The sequence below is a fragment of the Tiliqua scincoides genome, chromosome 2 (assembly GCF_035046505.1).
Source record: "Tiliqua scincoides isolate rTilSci1 chromosome 2, rTilSci1.hap2, whole genome shotgun sequence".
Classification (NCBI taxonomy): domain Eukaryota; kingdom Metazoa; phylum Chordata; class Lepidosauria; order Squamata; family Scincidae; genus Tiliqua; species Tiliqua scincoides.
Window position 1 is genome coordinate 165,953,803 of NC_089822.1, and position 19,174 is coordinate 165,972,976.

Genomic DNA, 19,174 nt, shown 5'->3' on the forward strand with positions numbered 1-19,174 from the left:
CAATATTGTTTACATTGCAGAATGTGGAGGACAAACTGTGTGATAGCTACAGAGAGGAATTGTTGCAATGGGTACAATTAAAGGTCCATGCAAAAGTTCCCTGCTCAGCTGTGCTTCAGTGGTCTAGCAATGGGTTTCACAATAGAAATCCCATCACTGGAGCCATATCTGATAGTATTTTTTTTCCTTCTACACTGTAAAACAAAAGCAGACTGCACCCAAAGTTATTGGAACATTCTACTTCTATGAGAAAAGAACTGAAGTTAACAATTTTTATCTGCATCCAGCACAAACAGCTTAAAGCTAAGTGCCTGTAAATCATTTTAACACTGCTTGAACAATACACTCAAAATAAACCTGAATATGAAAAGAGGATTACTTTTTAGTGCCATCAGGAGTTAGTTGATCAAATACCTGTGCTGAATACAAAATATAGCTGTCTAAACCATGACGTTATTTGTCATTAAATCGCAAAGCTATGACATTTAAAATGATTTCTGAAAATTCATCTCTTTGCACCATTTCTGAAAGGATGAGTATTCATCTTCAGTTTTACATCTACTGGTTTCAAAAACTGTGAGATTAATTTTGCGATTCACTACTTTCTGTTTTATTGTTAACCGTCTCATATAGTAACATGAAAAGGTGGTACTTATTGAATGTATATTTTTCAAACTTGGAAGAACCATCATCTCAAAACTGGTTCACTTGCTGAATTTCCGCCTGCTATGCAGTTGTTGCAAGCACTTAAACTGAGATTGTTTACACTGAGTCCTCCATTGCATGCAAACTCAATATTAAATGAAAGAAAGTTACAGAGCCTCTCTCTAGGAAATACCATGTGCAAATGGTTAAGAACCCTCTCTTCACACACATGCACACACACCCTGGTAATGAATACTGGGTACTCTTACAGGCAAAAACTCTAGGTGTAGTTTAAAAGGTCTTCAAAGAACAGCACAGCAGGCTCTGAAGTATGCATAACTCATTGCTGCTCATACTGCAAAAGATATGAGCAGTTCCCTTATTGCAGATGGTACATCTGAAGACTTTCAAACATGAGTAGTAGCAAACCTATCCACTAGCCTTTCTCAAAATCTCTAAAGGCCCGATCCAGGCTTACCACCAGCACACACTGTCACAAACATGACATAAGGCATGCCTGCAAGCCATACCGTGGGCCCAGCACTGGGCCCACATTCCGCCTGGGCCTCCTGGCGGAGGTGAGCTGAGTGGAGGTGTGGAGGGAGGAGGTGTTCCAGGGTGGGGGGAGGCAGGGGGAAGGTGGGGGGAGGGCGGGAAAGAGGTGTGGTGGAGGGGTAGGGTGGGAGGAAGGCAGGGCTGGCAGAGCTCAGCTCCACTGAATCCTGAGCCCCATGTGGGACCGTGCACTCTGACACGGGAATCTCCGATTCTGCAGCAGCTCCAGAGTTGCCATAGAATTGAGTAGCTCCATTTCAAGGCTGCTTCCCTTCCCCCAAGGAGCTGCCAGCGGCTGCCTGGTTGTGCACTGGATACCGTGGCAGCCCCATGCGCCGGGCGACACAGAATTGAGCTGTACAAGAGTTTGGGCCACTGTAAATGCTTGAGGTGGAGGGGTGAGGGCAGCACTGTGACCACAATGATCGCACTGCTGCCAGAGAAGAAAGAGTTTTTCCCCCACTTATCCCTAGTAGTGCCAATCCTCCAGAGAGTGTGGGGAACCTGCAGACCTTTCTGCAGGGCTCCACAAGCCTCAGAACATCTAAAAAAAGTGCAGTTTTGCAATTGTGAAACTGGTAGTGGGTCGCAATCGCTTTTTTAAGCCATTTCGAGGCTTGGTGTGCAGTGCAGATAGGTCTGTGGACTCCCTGCACCCTCCAGATGGCCAGCACTGCTGGCTGTAAGTTTAAAAAAAACAAACAACTCTTTCTTCCCTGGTAGTGGTTCGATTGTGGTGACTGTGTCACTGTCTCTGCCATCGCCCCACCATTCATGGGGGCAGAGAATGCACTTCCCTGGCTGAGGTGTCATGACGCCCAAGTTTGGGAACCTCTGCTATATATACACTCTTACCCAAGTAAGGCCCCAATCCTATCCTTTTCCTCCCCCGTCAATGCAACCTTACTTTATGGCCCACATAGGACTGGGCTGTAACCCCTTCTGAAGACAATGGAACTTACTTCTGAGTAAATATGCATAGGATTGTGCTGTAAGTCTAAAAAAAATCCAAAAATGGTTTAGGGTGCAATCTTAACCCCTTATGTCAGTGCTTTCCAGCACTGACATCAGGGCAATGCAGCTCTGAGGTAAGGGAACAAACATTCCCTTACTTTGAGGAGGCCTCTGTGAGTGACACCCAACTGCAGGATGCAGCACATGTCCCGTTGGCACTGCTATGCCAGCACTGGAAAGCACTGACATAAGGGGTTAGGATTGCACCCTCAGTGAGCTATCCATAGTTGTATTTCTCATCATTTTCTTTTACATTTTTATTACCCATGAAAGCTTTAGGTTGGCCCCTTTGTTATAAACTGTCAAGGAAATATGCTGCAATGTAGATCTGTTGTTTTCCTAATTAAAGAATCGGCAAGCCTTTCAGAAGTTACCAATCCCACATGGCATTATGCTGTGATGTACTGGTGAAGGATTCTTTTTGTATATGCATGCAATCTACTCAATGTTTATGAAACTGATTTAATATAAGGTGGTGAGGACCTCTAAATATTTATTTATTTGATGATGATTCTAACTACAGGTAGGCCCTTGTTATCTGTGGGGGTTCCATTCTGGAACCCCCATGGATGCTGAAATCTGTGGATTTTGACACCTGAAATCTTCCGAATGTGTCTGGAAGTGTGCTCCAGTTGCATCCTGAGGACGTTATGTGGGTTGGGGGTGATTCCCCAGCCCTCAGAAGGCCTTCTGAGGCCTCTGGAAGGCTGAAAATCTTGGCTTCCATGGGTCTCAGAACACCCTCCCATAGCACAGCTCCTGTTGCCTCTGGAGGGTACAGGTTGGACCCATCCTGTGGGTTTGGAACCAGTTGATGATCAAATCCGTGGGTTCCGAACCTGCACGTAATACAGGCTGCCTGTATAGTGGGTAACAAGTAACTGAGATTTTACCCAATGAGCGAGTTTAAAGAGGAATAACTTCAAGATAATGGAATTACATAATCCCCTAGTGAAAGTGATATAGAAGACAAAGCATTAACTTGGACGTAACAAAGCTCTAGCTAAAAGAAATAAATGTCTGCTCACACAAGGGGCAACTATGAGGCAACGCAAACATCATCCTGGCAGGTACAAGTAAGTATCCTTGGCCTCTGGTACTTCTAACCACTGGCCCCCAAGCTGCCCTATCATTTGTGTCTCATGTGCAGTCAAATTAACAACACACTTCAAAGTTTCTGTCCCTCCTCCTTTGGTATGAGTGTGTACTGGAGTCTAGGAACTCCCTGGTCTACTCTTTACCATTTAACAGAGAGTTATTTACCACCTGCTATTAGGTGCAGGCTTCTGACACTTTATGGATCCATCAACAACTCCAAGACCAAAGATTAACAGTTCCAGCTGAATTCTTTCAGGGGCATGAGAGACTAATTAGGCAGTGGGAAAGATAAGGTTCCTTGCCAAAGGTGACAAAGTGTTGTAAGGCTGGCCAAGGGTCTTGCTCCTTGCCTAACAAACCAAGGCTATTGAACCAGGCTACCAAATAAACAAACAAACAAACATACAAACCATACTCAGCTACAATCTTACATTGCAGCTAGAAACTTGGTCCTTCCCTCCTTCTTCTCCCCCTCTCCCAGTCTTTCCCACCCTCTCTCACTACCGCTCCTGGTTCCCCTAGGTAACCTTCCTGATTTCTCTAAGACACAAACATCATGCTCTCATGCATCTCTAAGTGTCCTTGCAAGGATTTCCTCTTTCTTTTTCTAGAGATTATAGGTGCTTAGGGATGAGTTGTGCAAGTGGTTGCCTGCACTGCATTGCATCATCTTTCTGTTCTCCTCCCAGTTACTGTATTGTACTCTTATCCCCATAACAAAATACTGTTCAATCCTTGTTTTTGCCTTCCTCCTCAGTTCATGCCATTCCACTGCGTTGCACCATGAACCACTGTACTTGGTCCCAGTACCCATAGTAGATTTCCCCCATGTGTGCATATTATACATGACTTAGAGCACATCCAGGAACACTGTTGTATGCATCACTCATTCCTGGGGCTTCCAGTTGACTTGGTAGTGGCCACTAATTTGACCTGTGCCTGCAGCCACCTCCTGCTTGGTTCACAAAAGTTATTTGGACTCTTGTTTGCCCCTCCCTTTATGCTGGACAGTCTTCGGATATGACAGATATTGTTTGGATGTCGCACTGTCTGGGCATTACACCACAACAGGGATTAAAGATACATTACATTTGAATTTTGCAAGTGATCGGAACAAAACAAAGCTTCACCTGTCACAGAAACCATGAAATACTCCAATAATAATAGAAATAAAAATCACCTGCTTAGGAACTGTCAGCTAAAGATATGTGGGAAATATCCTTCCACTGTTCCTTCCCATTTCTTCCCAAATATCAAGACTGTGCTTGATACTTTAATAGCCTGTGAAATGCAGTTGCCTATACAGCAGCAAGGAGATGAGCTTTATGGAACTTCCCAGACCAGTATACTACATATGCATGAATGGCAAATAGTAAAATGGCCCAGCTACTGCTAAGAGTTTGGTGCAGCCCAATTCATTATGCAATAATACTGACAAAAACCTATACCAGTTTTACTGGTAGCCCAATTCTTTTGGACTTACTGCAATTTTGGCCTTGATGCTTGCCAGCTTTTCCTGGGCAGCAGCAAGCTCAGCATTGGCTTTGTTGAGGGCTTGCCGCTTGGGCTCCACATCACAGTAAACTTCATAGAAGCGCACAATGTTGATGACCCAGGAGCAGAGACCAGCAGCTGCATAGGATTTGGATGACACATGCTCAGGTTTGAACTTTTCATCCTGTAAATAGGGCTGCAGAGCTCGGAGGCAGTTTTCGTGTATATTCTCTTTGTTGAAGTGGATCAAGGCGTCCAGAAAGCCATCCACCTTTGCCATGGCTACCTTGGCTGCTTTCCAGCTCCTGTCCTTGGGCACTCTGCCACCCGGAGCCATGAGAACCATCACGGCAGCAGTGACATTGCTGACAGCGGGAGGCGGTGATCCAAATGACTTCAGTTCTGTCAGATTGTTCTGAAAGGGAAAAAACAAGATTGTTAGATGAAAATGAATGGGTTTTCTTTTTACTTTGCTGGTAATGGAGTCAGGCTCCAGAGCTATCAATCTGAGAGAGAAGCTTTGAAGCCAGGAGCAGCACTCTGAATTTTAAATATTATGACTCATCCAACGTAAAGCAATGAATCCCTCTAGTGGCACAGGGGCCTCCACTGGCTTGTTAGATGAGAGCCAGTCGTGTTCCTTCAGCATTTCAGCCAATTCACAGGCCACTAAAAATGCACCATTAGATGAAAGATTTACCTTGTGTGGAAAACAAATTTTAAAAACCCCAAGATCAGCACACCCTGAAATCAACACTGTGTGTCTGGAGATGCAGAGGTGCTTTAACCGTTGCTCTTAACTTTAAACATTGCTCTTAAGTTCTGATAGAGATTATTGCCTTTTAAATCTAACTCAAGCAACACAGAACTGAATGCTGGCCTCTTAGAACCCCACATGGAGAGCCAATTGCCAGTAGAAACAGATCACATCATGAAAATAACCTTTCCATGCCCTCAAACCAATAATTTTGCCTCCATTTTCATTTGGCAGTCAGGACACCACAACATGTGGTCAGTCACTATACAAGGCCAGGTTCCCTATGAAAATGCAGGCACCATGTGGCCATTTACAATTTACAAAAAGACACACACACACAGTGAAGTTCTGGGTCACCTGAAACCAGCCTCAAGTTATTATTTCAGATGAGTCAGATGCTGGAGCATCCTAGAATGTGGATGCAGGGCTGTGCTCTCTGAGCATTACCCAGACTGTGGGAAGCCCTCTGAAGTCCCCACTGATTTTAGTGGGAGATAGTTAAACATATGCTTAACTCTCACACTAAAACCAAAGAAGTTTAAATGTATTTAATTTTGACCAAATGCTTATGGTCCTTTATGTCTGAAACATGCAGTGATTTTAGCATCCTTCCTGGACCATTCTTCCTGATACACATATACGAGTTCCCCTATCCTCTTTATGCTGCACTGCAGCCTTCTGACTGGATCAGCACACACCAAATCCTAACATGGAAGCAAACATTTTAAAGCCTGGTTTTATTTCTGTACCAGGAAAACATTCATCCAGGCAAACTGTGAGAGGCTGCTTTTTCAAAACCACCACACGACACCAGATTCTCCTTAATTGAGCCATGCATTTGTTCAAAGCAATTTCAAAAAACCTAAACACAATTCAAGACCAGTCTTCGGTCAACACAAGTCCCTTGCATTGGCCCAGGAGTGTTGCAAATGTGCCGTAAGGGATGTATGTGCCTCCTTATGAGCTGGGGAGGCCGGCGTAAGGACGCACACTGGCCTCCTCCCCATGCTGGATCCAAATCGGCAAAGGGTGAGTTTGCACCAGCTGAGGGTGGCCGGCATGGGGGTTGGGGAGGGTGAAATGCATGGCCATAGCTAGAGGGAGGTCAGGGTGGAGATTACTCACCCTGAGTCAGCAGTTTGCCCACCACACATTTTTGGAAAAAAAAAAAATTGGCAGGGAAAAGGAGTTCTCAGGGCTGGGGAGGGATGTGTCATTAGCAAATGAAAGGCTTTCAATAAAAGTAAATACTACCTGCGTCACAGTGATATATTTTACTTTTGCAAGGATGCAAGCCTGTGTATTACACTGGTGTGGAAAATGAAAGGATAAGTTGCATGTTATTTCTATATAGACAAACACATTTTACATTGTATACTGAGATGCATTTAACCTGGGGTGGATCCGGGGGGGGGGGTCATGGGTGTGTAGTCCCCCCAAACTGTTGTGCCAGCAAGAAAGGGCACCCGCTAGTATAGGGAGCAGCCCAAGCATGGCTGGGAGCACAGGTCTACCTGCCTGGAAAAGGCGGCTTCATCAGCAGATACATCTGGGCTCCAAGTCCAGGTAGGACCCCAGGTCTACCCACCCATAAAACCTTGACCACAGAGGCCAGTAGATCTAGGCTTAAAGTCTGGAAGGGAGTCCAGGTCTACCTGCCTAGCAAATCTTGGCCATGGAGGTCAAAGTTCAACTGGGAGCCCAGTTCTACCTGCCTGGTTGACCTGGGCTCTGGAAATAAGGTAGTACTCATGGCTCCCCAAATACAAACACTGGATCCACCCTGATTTCTTCTATGCAAATTATTGTTACTTTGTTTTACAGATGATGAATGTATCTGTCAAAAGACACCCCACCCCAATATATTGTCCCTTCATGAAATTTGGGTGAGTTACAGGTCTTTGATGTTTCTCCATATTTATCCTTTAATTTTACATACCAGTATATATACCCAACATAATTGCCCACCCTGAAAAAACACAGTCACCCACCCACCTCTAGAATTCTGACTACAGGCCTGGTGGAACGGGGATGTTTTTAGGTGGGGGAGGCTTGACTAGCGTGAAGAACAGGCCCAGGAGGGAACTGAGATCGACCTGGGCGACCCCCTCCCCTGAGCAGTCTGGCATTACACTGGGCTGCTTGGATCCGCACCAGCAAAATCGCTGGTGCAGATCTGACTAGCCCCATTGGGGTGGCTGCCACGTGACACAGAGTACAGAGAAATATATCCCTTTACTCCAAATTGCATGGCAGCCACCTCCTAACCTGCACTGGATACAGCGCAGGCCAGCTGGCCTGCCTATTCCAGCACAGGATAGGATTGGGCTGCCCGAGTTAAAAATGGTCTCCTCTGTCACAGACTCCTCTGTCACAGGGAGGAGAGCTTTGAAGCAGAATACCATCCACCCATCATGAAACTGATAGCATAGTCTGTGAAACAGGAAACTCTCAGAGCAGAATTTTTTTTCAAAGAGATAAGAACACACAGACGGGATTGGCTTTATGCCAGAGGAGCTATCATGCCAAGGATCTGTCACATCTAACTGCAAAGAAATGTGTGTATCATGCTGACATTAGGCAAACATAAGAACCCTGATGGAGCAAACTGTGCTCCACACAAGGGATTCCTGCCCTGGTATCCTTTTGGTGCATTTCTTCTGTTTACATAATCAACCCCAAAGACACTGAAGTCTACAGAAGGAAAAGCTTCCCTGGACCAGACTGGGTCAGCATACTGAAGCATATGTGCAGTGTAAGACAGACAACTGGACAATCAAGAGACAGTCACTTGGTGAGGAAAGCTTTAGAGTCATTTCTGAGATGTGTGGTGTTGGATATGCTGATCCAGTGCAAACGTCACTCATAAAGCCAGATGGAAACTGTGACAATCTCTGTTTTGGTCTCTAAAAGTCTACAGACATACATACTGAACAGTAAGAAGGCCAGCATCTGGGGTTGACATCGCCGACTGCTGAGCCCCATAGCCTTCATGTGGAAGAGTGACTTTCTCTAGGCCCATTCAGGTGGGAGGGAGTTCCTGGAGGGCATTTTGCTGAGGACCCCTTAAACCTGAGGTTGGCCCACTCAGTAAGTATGCATTTTGGTTAGACATACAAATTTCCCTTCAGGATCAAGCTCTGGGAAAAAAGAATTCTATCCATTTGTAGCAAATATTTGCTGTGTGCAGCACTGATTGCCTGTGATGTTACATATTCTCCTTCTCCCACTCCCCAGGGTAGTTGTTAAACTTTAAAAAACATTTTGCATATGTTTCTTTTTCCAAATAAGGCACCAACAGCTCAATCGTAACCAGCGCTGGTACTATCAGCCCATGCTGTATGCAACACTGGGAAGGATCAGGCTGGAGGTCTGCTCTGGGTAAGGGGCATTTGTCCCCTTAACCCATGTAAAGACCCAACCTGTGCAATAGGGCTACTCAGACCCGTTGACCCGCCAAACGGTCAGAGCAAATCCATGTCAAGCCTTCAAGCCCATGTCAAACCCAATATCCCGTGTCAGGCCTACAAGCCCAGGAGGGGAAATAGGATTCGGCATGCACCAGTGCCACCGATCCTGCCCCCCTCCTGGAAACTATCTGTCTGTGTCTCTGGCCTCCTTACCCCATTGCATCCCTTCCCCGTCCTCCCCTAACCCCTTCAATGCCCAGCCAGTGCTTACCTGCTCCGTCAGCAGCACCTTTTGGATCCAGTGCGGATGAGAAAGCACAGGCCTTCCCGCCAGCACTGCTTACTTGCCAGATATTGCAATATGCTTTATGGCCTGTTTTTGATACGTTAGGACAGCACAGCAGTAATTGTGCTGGCTTAAACCAAGGTTAGTATTGTGCCAGAAATGAACTTTTAACTGCATAAACATGCAAGCTGTTTTAAACCATTTTTTAAAAGATGGACAGCCTGGCTGGTGTATTGGGAGGAGCAAAATGACTAAATTAGTGTTTGAATCTGCATCAAGTTATTTGCAATACAAAGGCGGGAGAAGCTTACCTGTAAGGAAGAAAAACTGCATCTACTCCTGTTTTTAGGACAGAGAGAGAGAGTGCGTGAGTCCAAAGGGAATAGAATGATTAGCCGAATCAGCAGGACTAGCAGTAACTTCTATCCATGCATCCCTCTTAGATTATTACATATGCCTAGTTCAGAGTCTTTGCCACCTTGGGCTAACATATGGAGAGACACCTCTGGCTGCATGCTCATATATGCCAGCAGAATGGAACATCTGACCACCTATCCAGAACATGTGGAAGCTTCAGCAGATCTGCAGCTTCAGTGCTACTGTGTCTGCAGTTTCCAGATTCCAGCATTTTCTCTTTGAATTTGCTTCAAGTAGATCCAAGAAGCTATGCCTCTGTCACTATCAGTGAAAGTGGTAAGTCCTGCAGTGAGAACAGCTTGAGCTGTATTGTCAGGTTGAAGTCTATACCCAAAACACTGTTCCAGAAGGGGAGGAAGAGAGGGCTACAGCTGTAAGCATCCACGCGTTCCCCCACAGCTAAACCCTTCTGGCAATGCCACTCTTGAACAAAGGTTTGAATGATTTGTCTGACAGCAGAGCCTACCCGGGGCTGAAATGCTTTCATTTATTTGCTAGTTGGGAACAATTACATGTGTTTTAAGGGTACCAGGACAGCAGTTTGCTGTGCTTTGGGTTTGCAGTTATTCTGCAAATGGATTCACAATATGAAGTAGGGAACCCATCACAGCACCAGCTGGGGAACTCAGCAGCTCCAGTTCAGAAAAAAGCCTCTATGTATGTATGTGTGTATGTATGGCACTTCCTTGCTTCATTGTGCACTCATATGAACATAGGAAGCTGCCTAATTCTGAGTCAGACCATTGGTCTATCTAGTACTGTATTGCCTACAGCTAGGCTCTCTGGGATCTTCAGCTGGGGTCTCTCCCAGCCCTACCTGGAGAACCAGGGATTGAATCTGGGACCCTTTGTATGCAAAGTAGGTGCTCTACCACTGAGCTTCATCCTCCCCCCAGTTCAGCTCACATCAGCAAAGAACAAAGCATTGGGCAAGTGCCAAAGCAAATCTTAGTAACACTCTGCAATACATCCAGAGGCAGTGAACTTCACTCAGCACCCAGAAGCATTAAGGCTTATGTGAGTGGGTACAAATTTCTTTCCTTCTCTGTGAAATACTTTCAGATCTCTTCATGGATTTAGTGCTCATCCTGATCTTAAGCTTGGAATGGACAACATTACTTCCTTAGCACATTTATTCTTATGAAAACGCAGATAATTATTGCAATAAATGTCCTGCTCCCCCCCCCCTTTTTGGACATTCCCAGATGTTTCTATGCTGGTTTAGCAGCTGGAACTTGCTGAGACATGTTCCTGCAACAATCTTTGTTCTTTTTCATACCTGGACTAGCCAAGCCTCCTGGTAGACACCTACCAATTGGATAGCCAAGCCTGTCTGTCTCAGTAAAGGGATGGGATGGAATGGCCAAGTCAGTTACACTAACAGTTATACTCCTCCAATCAGGTAACTTTATGATAATCAAACCTTGTTACTTAAGTTCAAGTACAGTGATGCTCATGTGCGATTCTGCAAGATCTGATGTGAAATCTATTGCTTGTTCATCGAAGGCACACCCACTTACTCTGAAAAAGTGCAGGGATCAGGATTTCTGGAACAATGGAAATAACTAGTGATAGAGACTGCAGTCCTAGCTAGTCATATTCAGGGAATTGATTTGTTTGGTTTGCCCTGTTCATTTCAAGCCAGCCTGCATTTTGCTGGTTAAGAGGGCTTTGTGTGCCTATCTTGAGTAGCTTCCTGCACCTTCTATTGGGCATTTCTAGTTACTGTATTCACTCATTCATACATGCAATTTTATCCCACTTTTCTCCCAGATGGGCATCCACATCAGCTTACAAAAATATCAAATGTACAAACAATTAAAACAATAAACAGTAATCACCCCATACTACATAGGTGAAACAGCAGAACATAGCATATTAAACAGCAATAAACTATATTCATAAAACCTGTAGAACATCTAGGGATAGAATGTCCATATTAAAATCAGAAGGCTAATCTGAAAAGAAATGTCTTTGGGTTCCACTAAAAGGCTTCTAAAGAGGGAGCAGTTCATAAATTAAAAGTGAGGGAATTCCTTAAAATTTGTGCCACCACTGAGAAGACCCTATTCTTTGCCACCATTCCTCTCACCTCCATTAGACAGTGGCATATCTAAAAGAGCCCTCTCTGATGGCTGGAGAGGGCAAGCTGGATTATACAGAAGAAGGTGTTTCCTCAAATACACTCTCCCTGCATCATAGAGGACTTTAAAGGTCAAGACCAGCATCTTGAATTGGACCTGGAACAAATCAGAAGCTAGTGTAGGTGCCGAAACAGCACTCCAACAGGGTCAAAATGCCAACTTCCAGTGACCATATGAGCTGTTGCATACTGCACTAATTGCAGTTTATGAACCATGTTCAAGGGAAACCCCACATAGAGCATAATAGTCTAATCTCACCATGGCATGGAACGCCATGACTAAAGTCAAACAATCCAGGCACAGCTGCAGCTGGTGTATCAGTTGAACCTGGACACAGGCTCCCTAAGCCAGAGTCATCACCTGGAAATCCAGAAGCAGTTGTGAATCCAGGAAAAACCCCAAGCTCCTTCAAAGAAGTGCAATCCCAGTGAGTACAGAATGATGATTCAGTTTCTATATTGTGGATTTCTGAACCAGGAGAACTCCTGTCTTGTCTGATTGCTCACAGATGCTACTATGGTTCGATTTTTTAAGAATCCCTGGAGTTCTATGCTCACCTGGAAGGATTTTTTTTTCTAGAATGCTCCCCTCCACATAGTCTCTTTAGCAGAGGATGGTGAAAGCAGATAGACCTACTAGTTTCTTTATGCATTCAGCCATTGAATCAGTAAAGAAGGAAAACAGACAACGGGAAGGGATACACTAGCACTAATCACTAGGCAGGACTCTCTTGGTCAGCCTGTCTTCCCCAGCTGCCTTTCCAACAACTATGAATCCCACTTCACAAATGGAGAACTAAAACTTGATAATGATTCACCTATGAACACAAGTGCAGGTTCCCAGGTCCATGCCCCATATTCTGTCATATATGGATGGATGGCTTTTTTTTAAGGATTACATAAGTTCATGGAGAAAAGATCCACCTACAAGTTTTAGGTTAAATATACATGGAGGCTTTGTAACTTTGAATACCAAATGCTAAGTCACAACAGGGGGGTGTCCACTGTCTTCCTGTCCTGATTGTGAGCTTGCTTTGGAAACAGAACACTAGATTAGGCAGTCTTTGTTCTGATCCAATCAGTTCTTAGGCACTTGAGAATTTTGTATTGATCTTCAATCAAAATATGTGCATTGGGCCAACTGCAGAAGATGCCTACATCTGTCAAAACACCAGGATAACATTGCCCAATAACCAAATAACTCAAAAAGCCCCTTTTCCTCCTTAAGCTCAGGCATCTTGAAAGCTAGACAAAGAATATGATGCAGCTGAGCTTTATTGTTTAAAAAAATCCCCCAAATACCCTTGAGTGTCAGAGCATTAATGAGAAAATATTCTACGTGGGTGGCATTTTTCTAATTGAGCTATTTATGACTAAAATTGATTAGACAACACTATTGAAATGCAAAGACAAAGCCATCTATTTTGACATTCAACCCTATTCCTTCTTCCCCACACCCCACAAACACCCACTCCTCCTGACAATCTATATTTCCACAGCTTCCTGCTAAAGAGCTACATGCTTCTTGCTTCCTCTGTTACTAGTCTGTATGAACGAGCCAATGCAAAGGCATCTGCATTTCTGGCTGTAACTTCTTATTAATAACCACACAAATAGAGCTGATTATTCATGTCAACGGATGGGCTAAACTCTCTGAGGCAGGTGAGGACAAGAATGTAGCTTCTGGTGCTCTGTAAACACTGTGGCCTTGGTCTCCAGGGAAGCTCCAGGCTTCCCATTAATCTTGCCTTAATGAGACGTTACACAGTTTCAGCATGAAACCTGAATTGACAGGATCCAAATATTTTCCTGTTGCATTTGGATTTTGTTTCCAGGTGCACAGACGCTGTCCCTAAATCATTAAGGCTTTCCTAAAAATAGGAACAAACAGAAAACAGTGACATGCTTCTTGCTTGGCTTTGAGGAGTTTTCTTGGTTTAGCCTTATCCATAATGCAAGCCAATAACAATTAAATTGGTGCAGACACTTAACATGTATTAGCCTATGCAGATACACAACAGCTTACATTTCTTCCTTCAAGGTATGCTGGGAACACCCACAAGCAGCCTCTTCCAATCCCAATAGGCTCATTTTCCTTAAAGTCATCCCATAAGTGCATATACAAGTGCGAATTTAAATGTATTTATTTGTTATTGGCATGTTTAATAAATAATAATAATAATAATAATAATAATAATAATAATGTTTATGCCTCTTTTCACCCACCATGGGTCCTCAAAGTAGCTTATAATTAGAGTATGAAACCTCAGAAGAAAATAAAAACAATGAAATTACAATTAACAGGACTAACAATAACAAAGGCTTTATTCACAACTCAGATGGGCTTCCTAAGCAGAAGCCTAGATCTTCTGCTTATTGGTTCGGCTGTTGATATAACCAGTTCCTACATAATGGTTCCATGTTCACAGAATTACTTTAAAATATAAGCCCAGGAGCACAATCATTACAGTGAAAGAAACGAAAGGAAACAGAAGTCTTTCCTGTGCTAAGGTAGTTCATTGCTGTGAATTCATGACTGAGTTATAAACTAGGGATGTTTCAGGTTTCGGGATCTTTTTGAAATTTCAAGAGAAGTGTGCTTATAAGTCAAGAGGATATACTGTCCCATGCAAACAACCCAGTGTGTTCAGTGATGCTTCTTCCCTGCTAAATCATTACATGGATTCACAGTTAGACAACTGTACACAGGGAGTGCTCATCAAAGGCTCATTATCAACCTAGAGAAAATTTCACGTATTTCAGAAATTTCAGAACCCATCCCAGGGTTCTGTCTTGGGCCTGGTTGTCTTCAACTTATTTATCAATGGTTTAGATCAGTGGTTCCCAACCTGGGCTATGTGTAACTCCAGGGGTACTTGCCAAGAGGTACTTGTCTTGCTTTAGGGATACTTGAAAAAGAATTGAATAATGGCAGGAAAATGCAGGTCTGTATTAGAATGCCTTGCGGGGCTAATATGAGGGGTTCAATTTATGGCAATGGGCTGCCAAGGGTACGCAAGTGAAAAAATGTTGGGAACCACTGACTTAAACGAAGGAATCAAAGGAATTTTTATCTAATGTGCAGATTGCACTACATTGGGAGAAACAAGTAAGATTGCACAATAGAACTGTTCAGGATGATGGATCAATATAGAAAAATGGAAAGTTTTGCACTTAAGCAGAAAAAAAAATCAGATGCACAGGTATGAGCACTACAGAGCTCGACCAAGCTCTCCAGTCATCTGAAGCAGCATGCCAAATACTTCCCATGCCCAATGGCATGCCAGCCTTCACTCCTCCCACTGCTCTAACTCAGCACGCTTCTCCACATTTCCTCTCTCTCTCTCTCTCTCTCCTCTTCTTTTTGCAATCCAGGGTGTGGAAGGAGGAGGAGGAGCAATGGAGACAAAAAGGTGTACAGAAATGGGCACCTTAATTTGTTGCTTGAGGTGATTGCTTCAGTTGACTTCATGGAATTGCCAACCCGGGGGCAATACCTGACTTGCCAGTACAGTGAGTGAAAGGTATCTTGGGGTTGACATGGATCACAAGCAGAACATGAGCCAGCAAATGTGATGTTACTTGAAAGAAGGTGAACGCAACTTGGGCTGCATTTATTTCAAAATTTGTTTCAAAATTTATTTCAAAATCGCAAGAGGTAGTAGTTCTACTTTCCTCTGCACTGGTCAGACCTCATCTAGAATATTGTGTCCAATTCTGGGCACTGCAGTTTAAGAAGGATGCAATCGAACTGGAGCAGGTTCAGAGCAGGGCAACAAGAATGATCAGGAGCCTGTAAAACAAGTCCTAAGACAAAAGGAACTCAGTATGTTTAGCCTGGAGAAGGAGCAGCGGGGACATGATTGTGTTCTTCAAATACCTGAAGGGCTACCACATGGAAGCAGACAATGATTTGTTCTCTGCTGCTCAGAGAGTAGGGTTAGGTCTAATGAGCTTAACTGTAGGAAAGGAGCTTTTGGCTGAATATCAGGAGAAATTGCTTAACAGTAAGAGTGGCATGGAACCAGTTACCAAGGCAAGTGGTGGGACCTCGCTGGAGGTCTTCAAGCAGAGGCTTGACAGGCACCTTTTGGAAATGTTCTAGAAGGGGTTTCCTGTTCCAAGCGGAGGTTTAGCCTTGCAGGTCCCTTCCATCTCTGTAATAGTATCACAGTAACACATAATATCACCGTCTAAATGTGAACAATTCCTACATAGTAGGCAGCCTGTACCTTATTGAGGGTGTTAAGAGCCTCCTGGGCAGCAGCAAGTGCTGGTTCAGCTTTTTCCAGGTCCTCCTCACAGTCCCTCTGCTTTTGCTGGACCTCCTGTGTAATCAGGGCCACTTTCTGCTCCTCCTCATCAGCAATGTTCTTCTCCTTGCTAACCTTCTCTGTCTCTATGCCCACCACCTGGATCAGCTTGTCTGCATCTTCGTTCTTCTGCATCAGCTCCACTTCTTGGGCTGCCAGCTTTGCCTTGAGATCATCTACCTGGAGCAAGGAAAGTGAGCTGAAGAATTAGCATCATGACATATTTATAGACAAAAGAAACCATCTGAAAAAAAGGGAGATAGGAGAGGGACAGAGAAAGAAAAATAAGCTCCCAGTGGGTTTAATTTTTCTCTGTAAACCGCTTTGTGAACTTTTAGTTGAAAAGCGGTATATAAATACTGTTAATAATAATAATAATAATAATAATAATAATAATAATAATAATAATAATAAGCCAACTGACTAAGACCTATACAGGATAAAGAGGAAGACAGGGAGCCATAATTGGTTCTAAATTTTTAATTAAACATACCAATACTGTCATATCATACAGACATAAATTAATCACACGGGGAACTGGATTTGGTGAGCATCTATTATTTCACTGGGGTAAACATTCAGGTGAGCCATATGTGTTTTGATTTGGCATCTATGTAGTGCTCTTCTTTTTTGCTGCTTGTAGTGTCATCTACCAAGAATCAGGGTCTGTGCCCTTAAACCTGCAAGACTCAGGAACATTCCCTCTCCCCCACCACCACCACCACATCTTCCTGTATTCCATCATCTCCCCATGTCAGGGTAAACCCCTTCTAACTTCACCCTCATTCCCCACCTGAGGGTGTGAACTGCTATAGAGGATCCCTCCAAACTGGTCAATCAAATGACAAATGAGGTTTATTAATGTAAATAAGTACAAAATGATGAACAGCACGGTTCCAGTTTCACATATATATGGGTAGATTCTGAGCTGATGATGACAACAGGAAAGAGATCTTGGGGTTGTGGTGGACAGCTCAATGAAAACATCTCAGTAGTGGATCTGCCATTCACTGAAAGGGGCAAATGCCCCAGGTGCAGAGCTCTGTGCGCTTCTAGGACCATGCAGAAGTCTTACTGAGGGCGGCCAAGGAAGGCAAATTGCATAGTGGGGTCATTAGGAAAGGGACTGAAATAAGCCAGCCGTCTGGATGCAACCACCAGGACAGGCTCCCCCAAGCCTGCCTGGCTACTCACTGCTTCATGAGCTGCGTCTCCCCACCGCAAAGGCTCTGACAGAATTCCCCAACAAGCAGTGAGCAGACACCATGAGAGTTTCCAAAATGGATACTTCTTTGATGGGATAACTGAAGTGTTCCTCACAGAATACAGGCCCCAACTTGGCCTCAACCGAGCAGGTAAACTTGATCACCCTGTCCCAGTCAAACAGGTGTAAGCAGTCAACCTTGCCCCAACAGAGCATGAGCAGAAGAACTTGCTATTCCAGACTCATTCCTGGAGATGGAAAAGAAGGATGAAAGGGTCTTGTTGGTCTGAGGTAAAGGAGGCAGAGATGTCAGAGAAGGTATTCTTTCTTGAGGGCAAGGAGGGGTTGGAACTGGATGCTTATGAATTCTCTCCCCTTGCTACAAAGCCTGAGGCCACCTTAAAGGCATACTACTTGAGATTTAGGTTCACTTCAAAGTTAGGATTGTGGGCTTATCTTTCATGAGAGAGTGAGTGACAGAGGACTCCGGAGACATACTTGAATTCGGTAACTGCTAATATCATACTGTCCCTGTACAAATCTATGATGTGTCTGCATTTAGAATACCGTGTATAGCTCAGATCACCAAAAGGATATTGTAAGGCTATAGAAGGTGCAAAAAGAAGGCAATATAATTATCAGAGGGCTTCCTTATGGGTAAAGTCAACAAAATTTGGGGTTCTTTAGCTTAGGGTAGGAATGGCAATCAAGGGAGGACATGACTGAGACATAACAAAAGTATTCCTCCTTCTTTTACAATACCTGAACCAGGGTTCATCCAATGAAACAGACTGGTGAGAGATTTAAGGTGGAAAAAGGGGAGCACCTAATTAGTCTGTGGATTGCTACTGACTTGGATGACTTTCAAAGGGGATTGGACAAATTCATGGAGGGCAGGTCTAATAGACATGATGGCTTTGCTCTACCTCCAGGTTCTGCAACAGTATGCTTCTGAATATCAGTGGCAGGGAGCAATAGCAAGAGGGAAGAATGCTTTTCTCTCCTGTCTGGTGGCTTCTCAGAGGCAGTTGGTCTGCCAATGTGGGAAGGAGAATGTTGAACTAGATGAGTTTTGGCCTGCAGGTCCAGCAGGACTTTTCATGCATTCTCTCCCAACTGATATTGCAATATTTCAGCTGACTTAAAAGGGCATTATTTATAACACATGTTGCTTTCTAACGCCAAGCTCCCTGGGAATTTGGGAACAAGCGTGATCCTTCTTCCTTCTCACACCATTCTGGCGCACATTGTCTCTCTCTAAGCCCTGTTTATATGGAGCTAGTGATGCACTTTTTGTACAGCAAGAGCAGAGGGATACAGAGTTCTTGGCTGAATATACCAAATCTCTTTAGAGACATTCTGGCTTTAGGGATGAAGAACTACGTTTGGCATGCTCTGGGAGCCATATTGTTTTAAATGAACAGCTCCATGCAGAGCTAGTCAAAGCATCCAGTTCCTCTACAAAAACATGATGGTGCTATACAGAACAGAGCATCTTTCCATTTATCCAGTGAGTGTAAGGTCTAGTGCCCCAGGATACACTTTTGCCTGTAGGGAAAGGCAGACATATAATTGGTCTGGGTTTCCATGCCTTTTTCAGCACAGATTTTTAAACACTCTATAAACGCCTAAAGTAAGTGGCAGGTATTTTGTGCAAGCTCTGAGTGGAGCCCTGGCCTTTGTATATTCCTTTGCTGAACCGCTAATCCATTTTCATCCCCTGTTGTTCTGCTGGAAAAGAAAAAATTACTCTCCACTTGCTGGAGGTGCATAAGCACTTCAGTCAGCAAAACTCAGTGGCAACTTTTTGTTCATTTAAAAATCTTTGGAGACTTGGG

General features: G+C 44.1%; 1 protein-coding gene across 1 annotated transcript in view; it reads right to left on the reverse strand.

Annotated features, from left to right (window-relative positions):
- Positions 1-19,174, reverse strand: part of DNAH9 (dynein axonemal heavy chain 9) — a 275,746-nt gene that overhangs the window by 102,534 nt on the left and 154,038 nt on the right. The window contains exons 49-50 of the mRNA XM_066612893.1: positions 16,052-16,312; positions 4,796-5,221 (exon numbers count right to left, since the gene is read on the reverse strand). Of these exons, the coding sequence (XP_066468990.1) occupies positions 4,796-5,221; positions 16,052-16,312 (687 nt within the window). The remainder of the gene's footprint in view (positions 1-4,795; positions 5,222-16,051; positions 16,313-19,174) is intronic.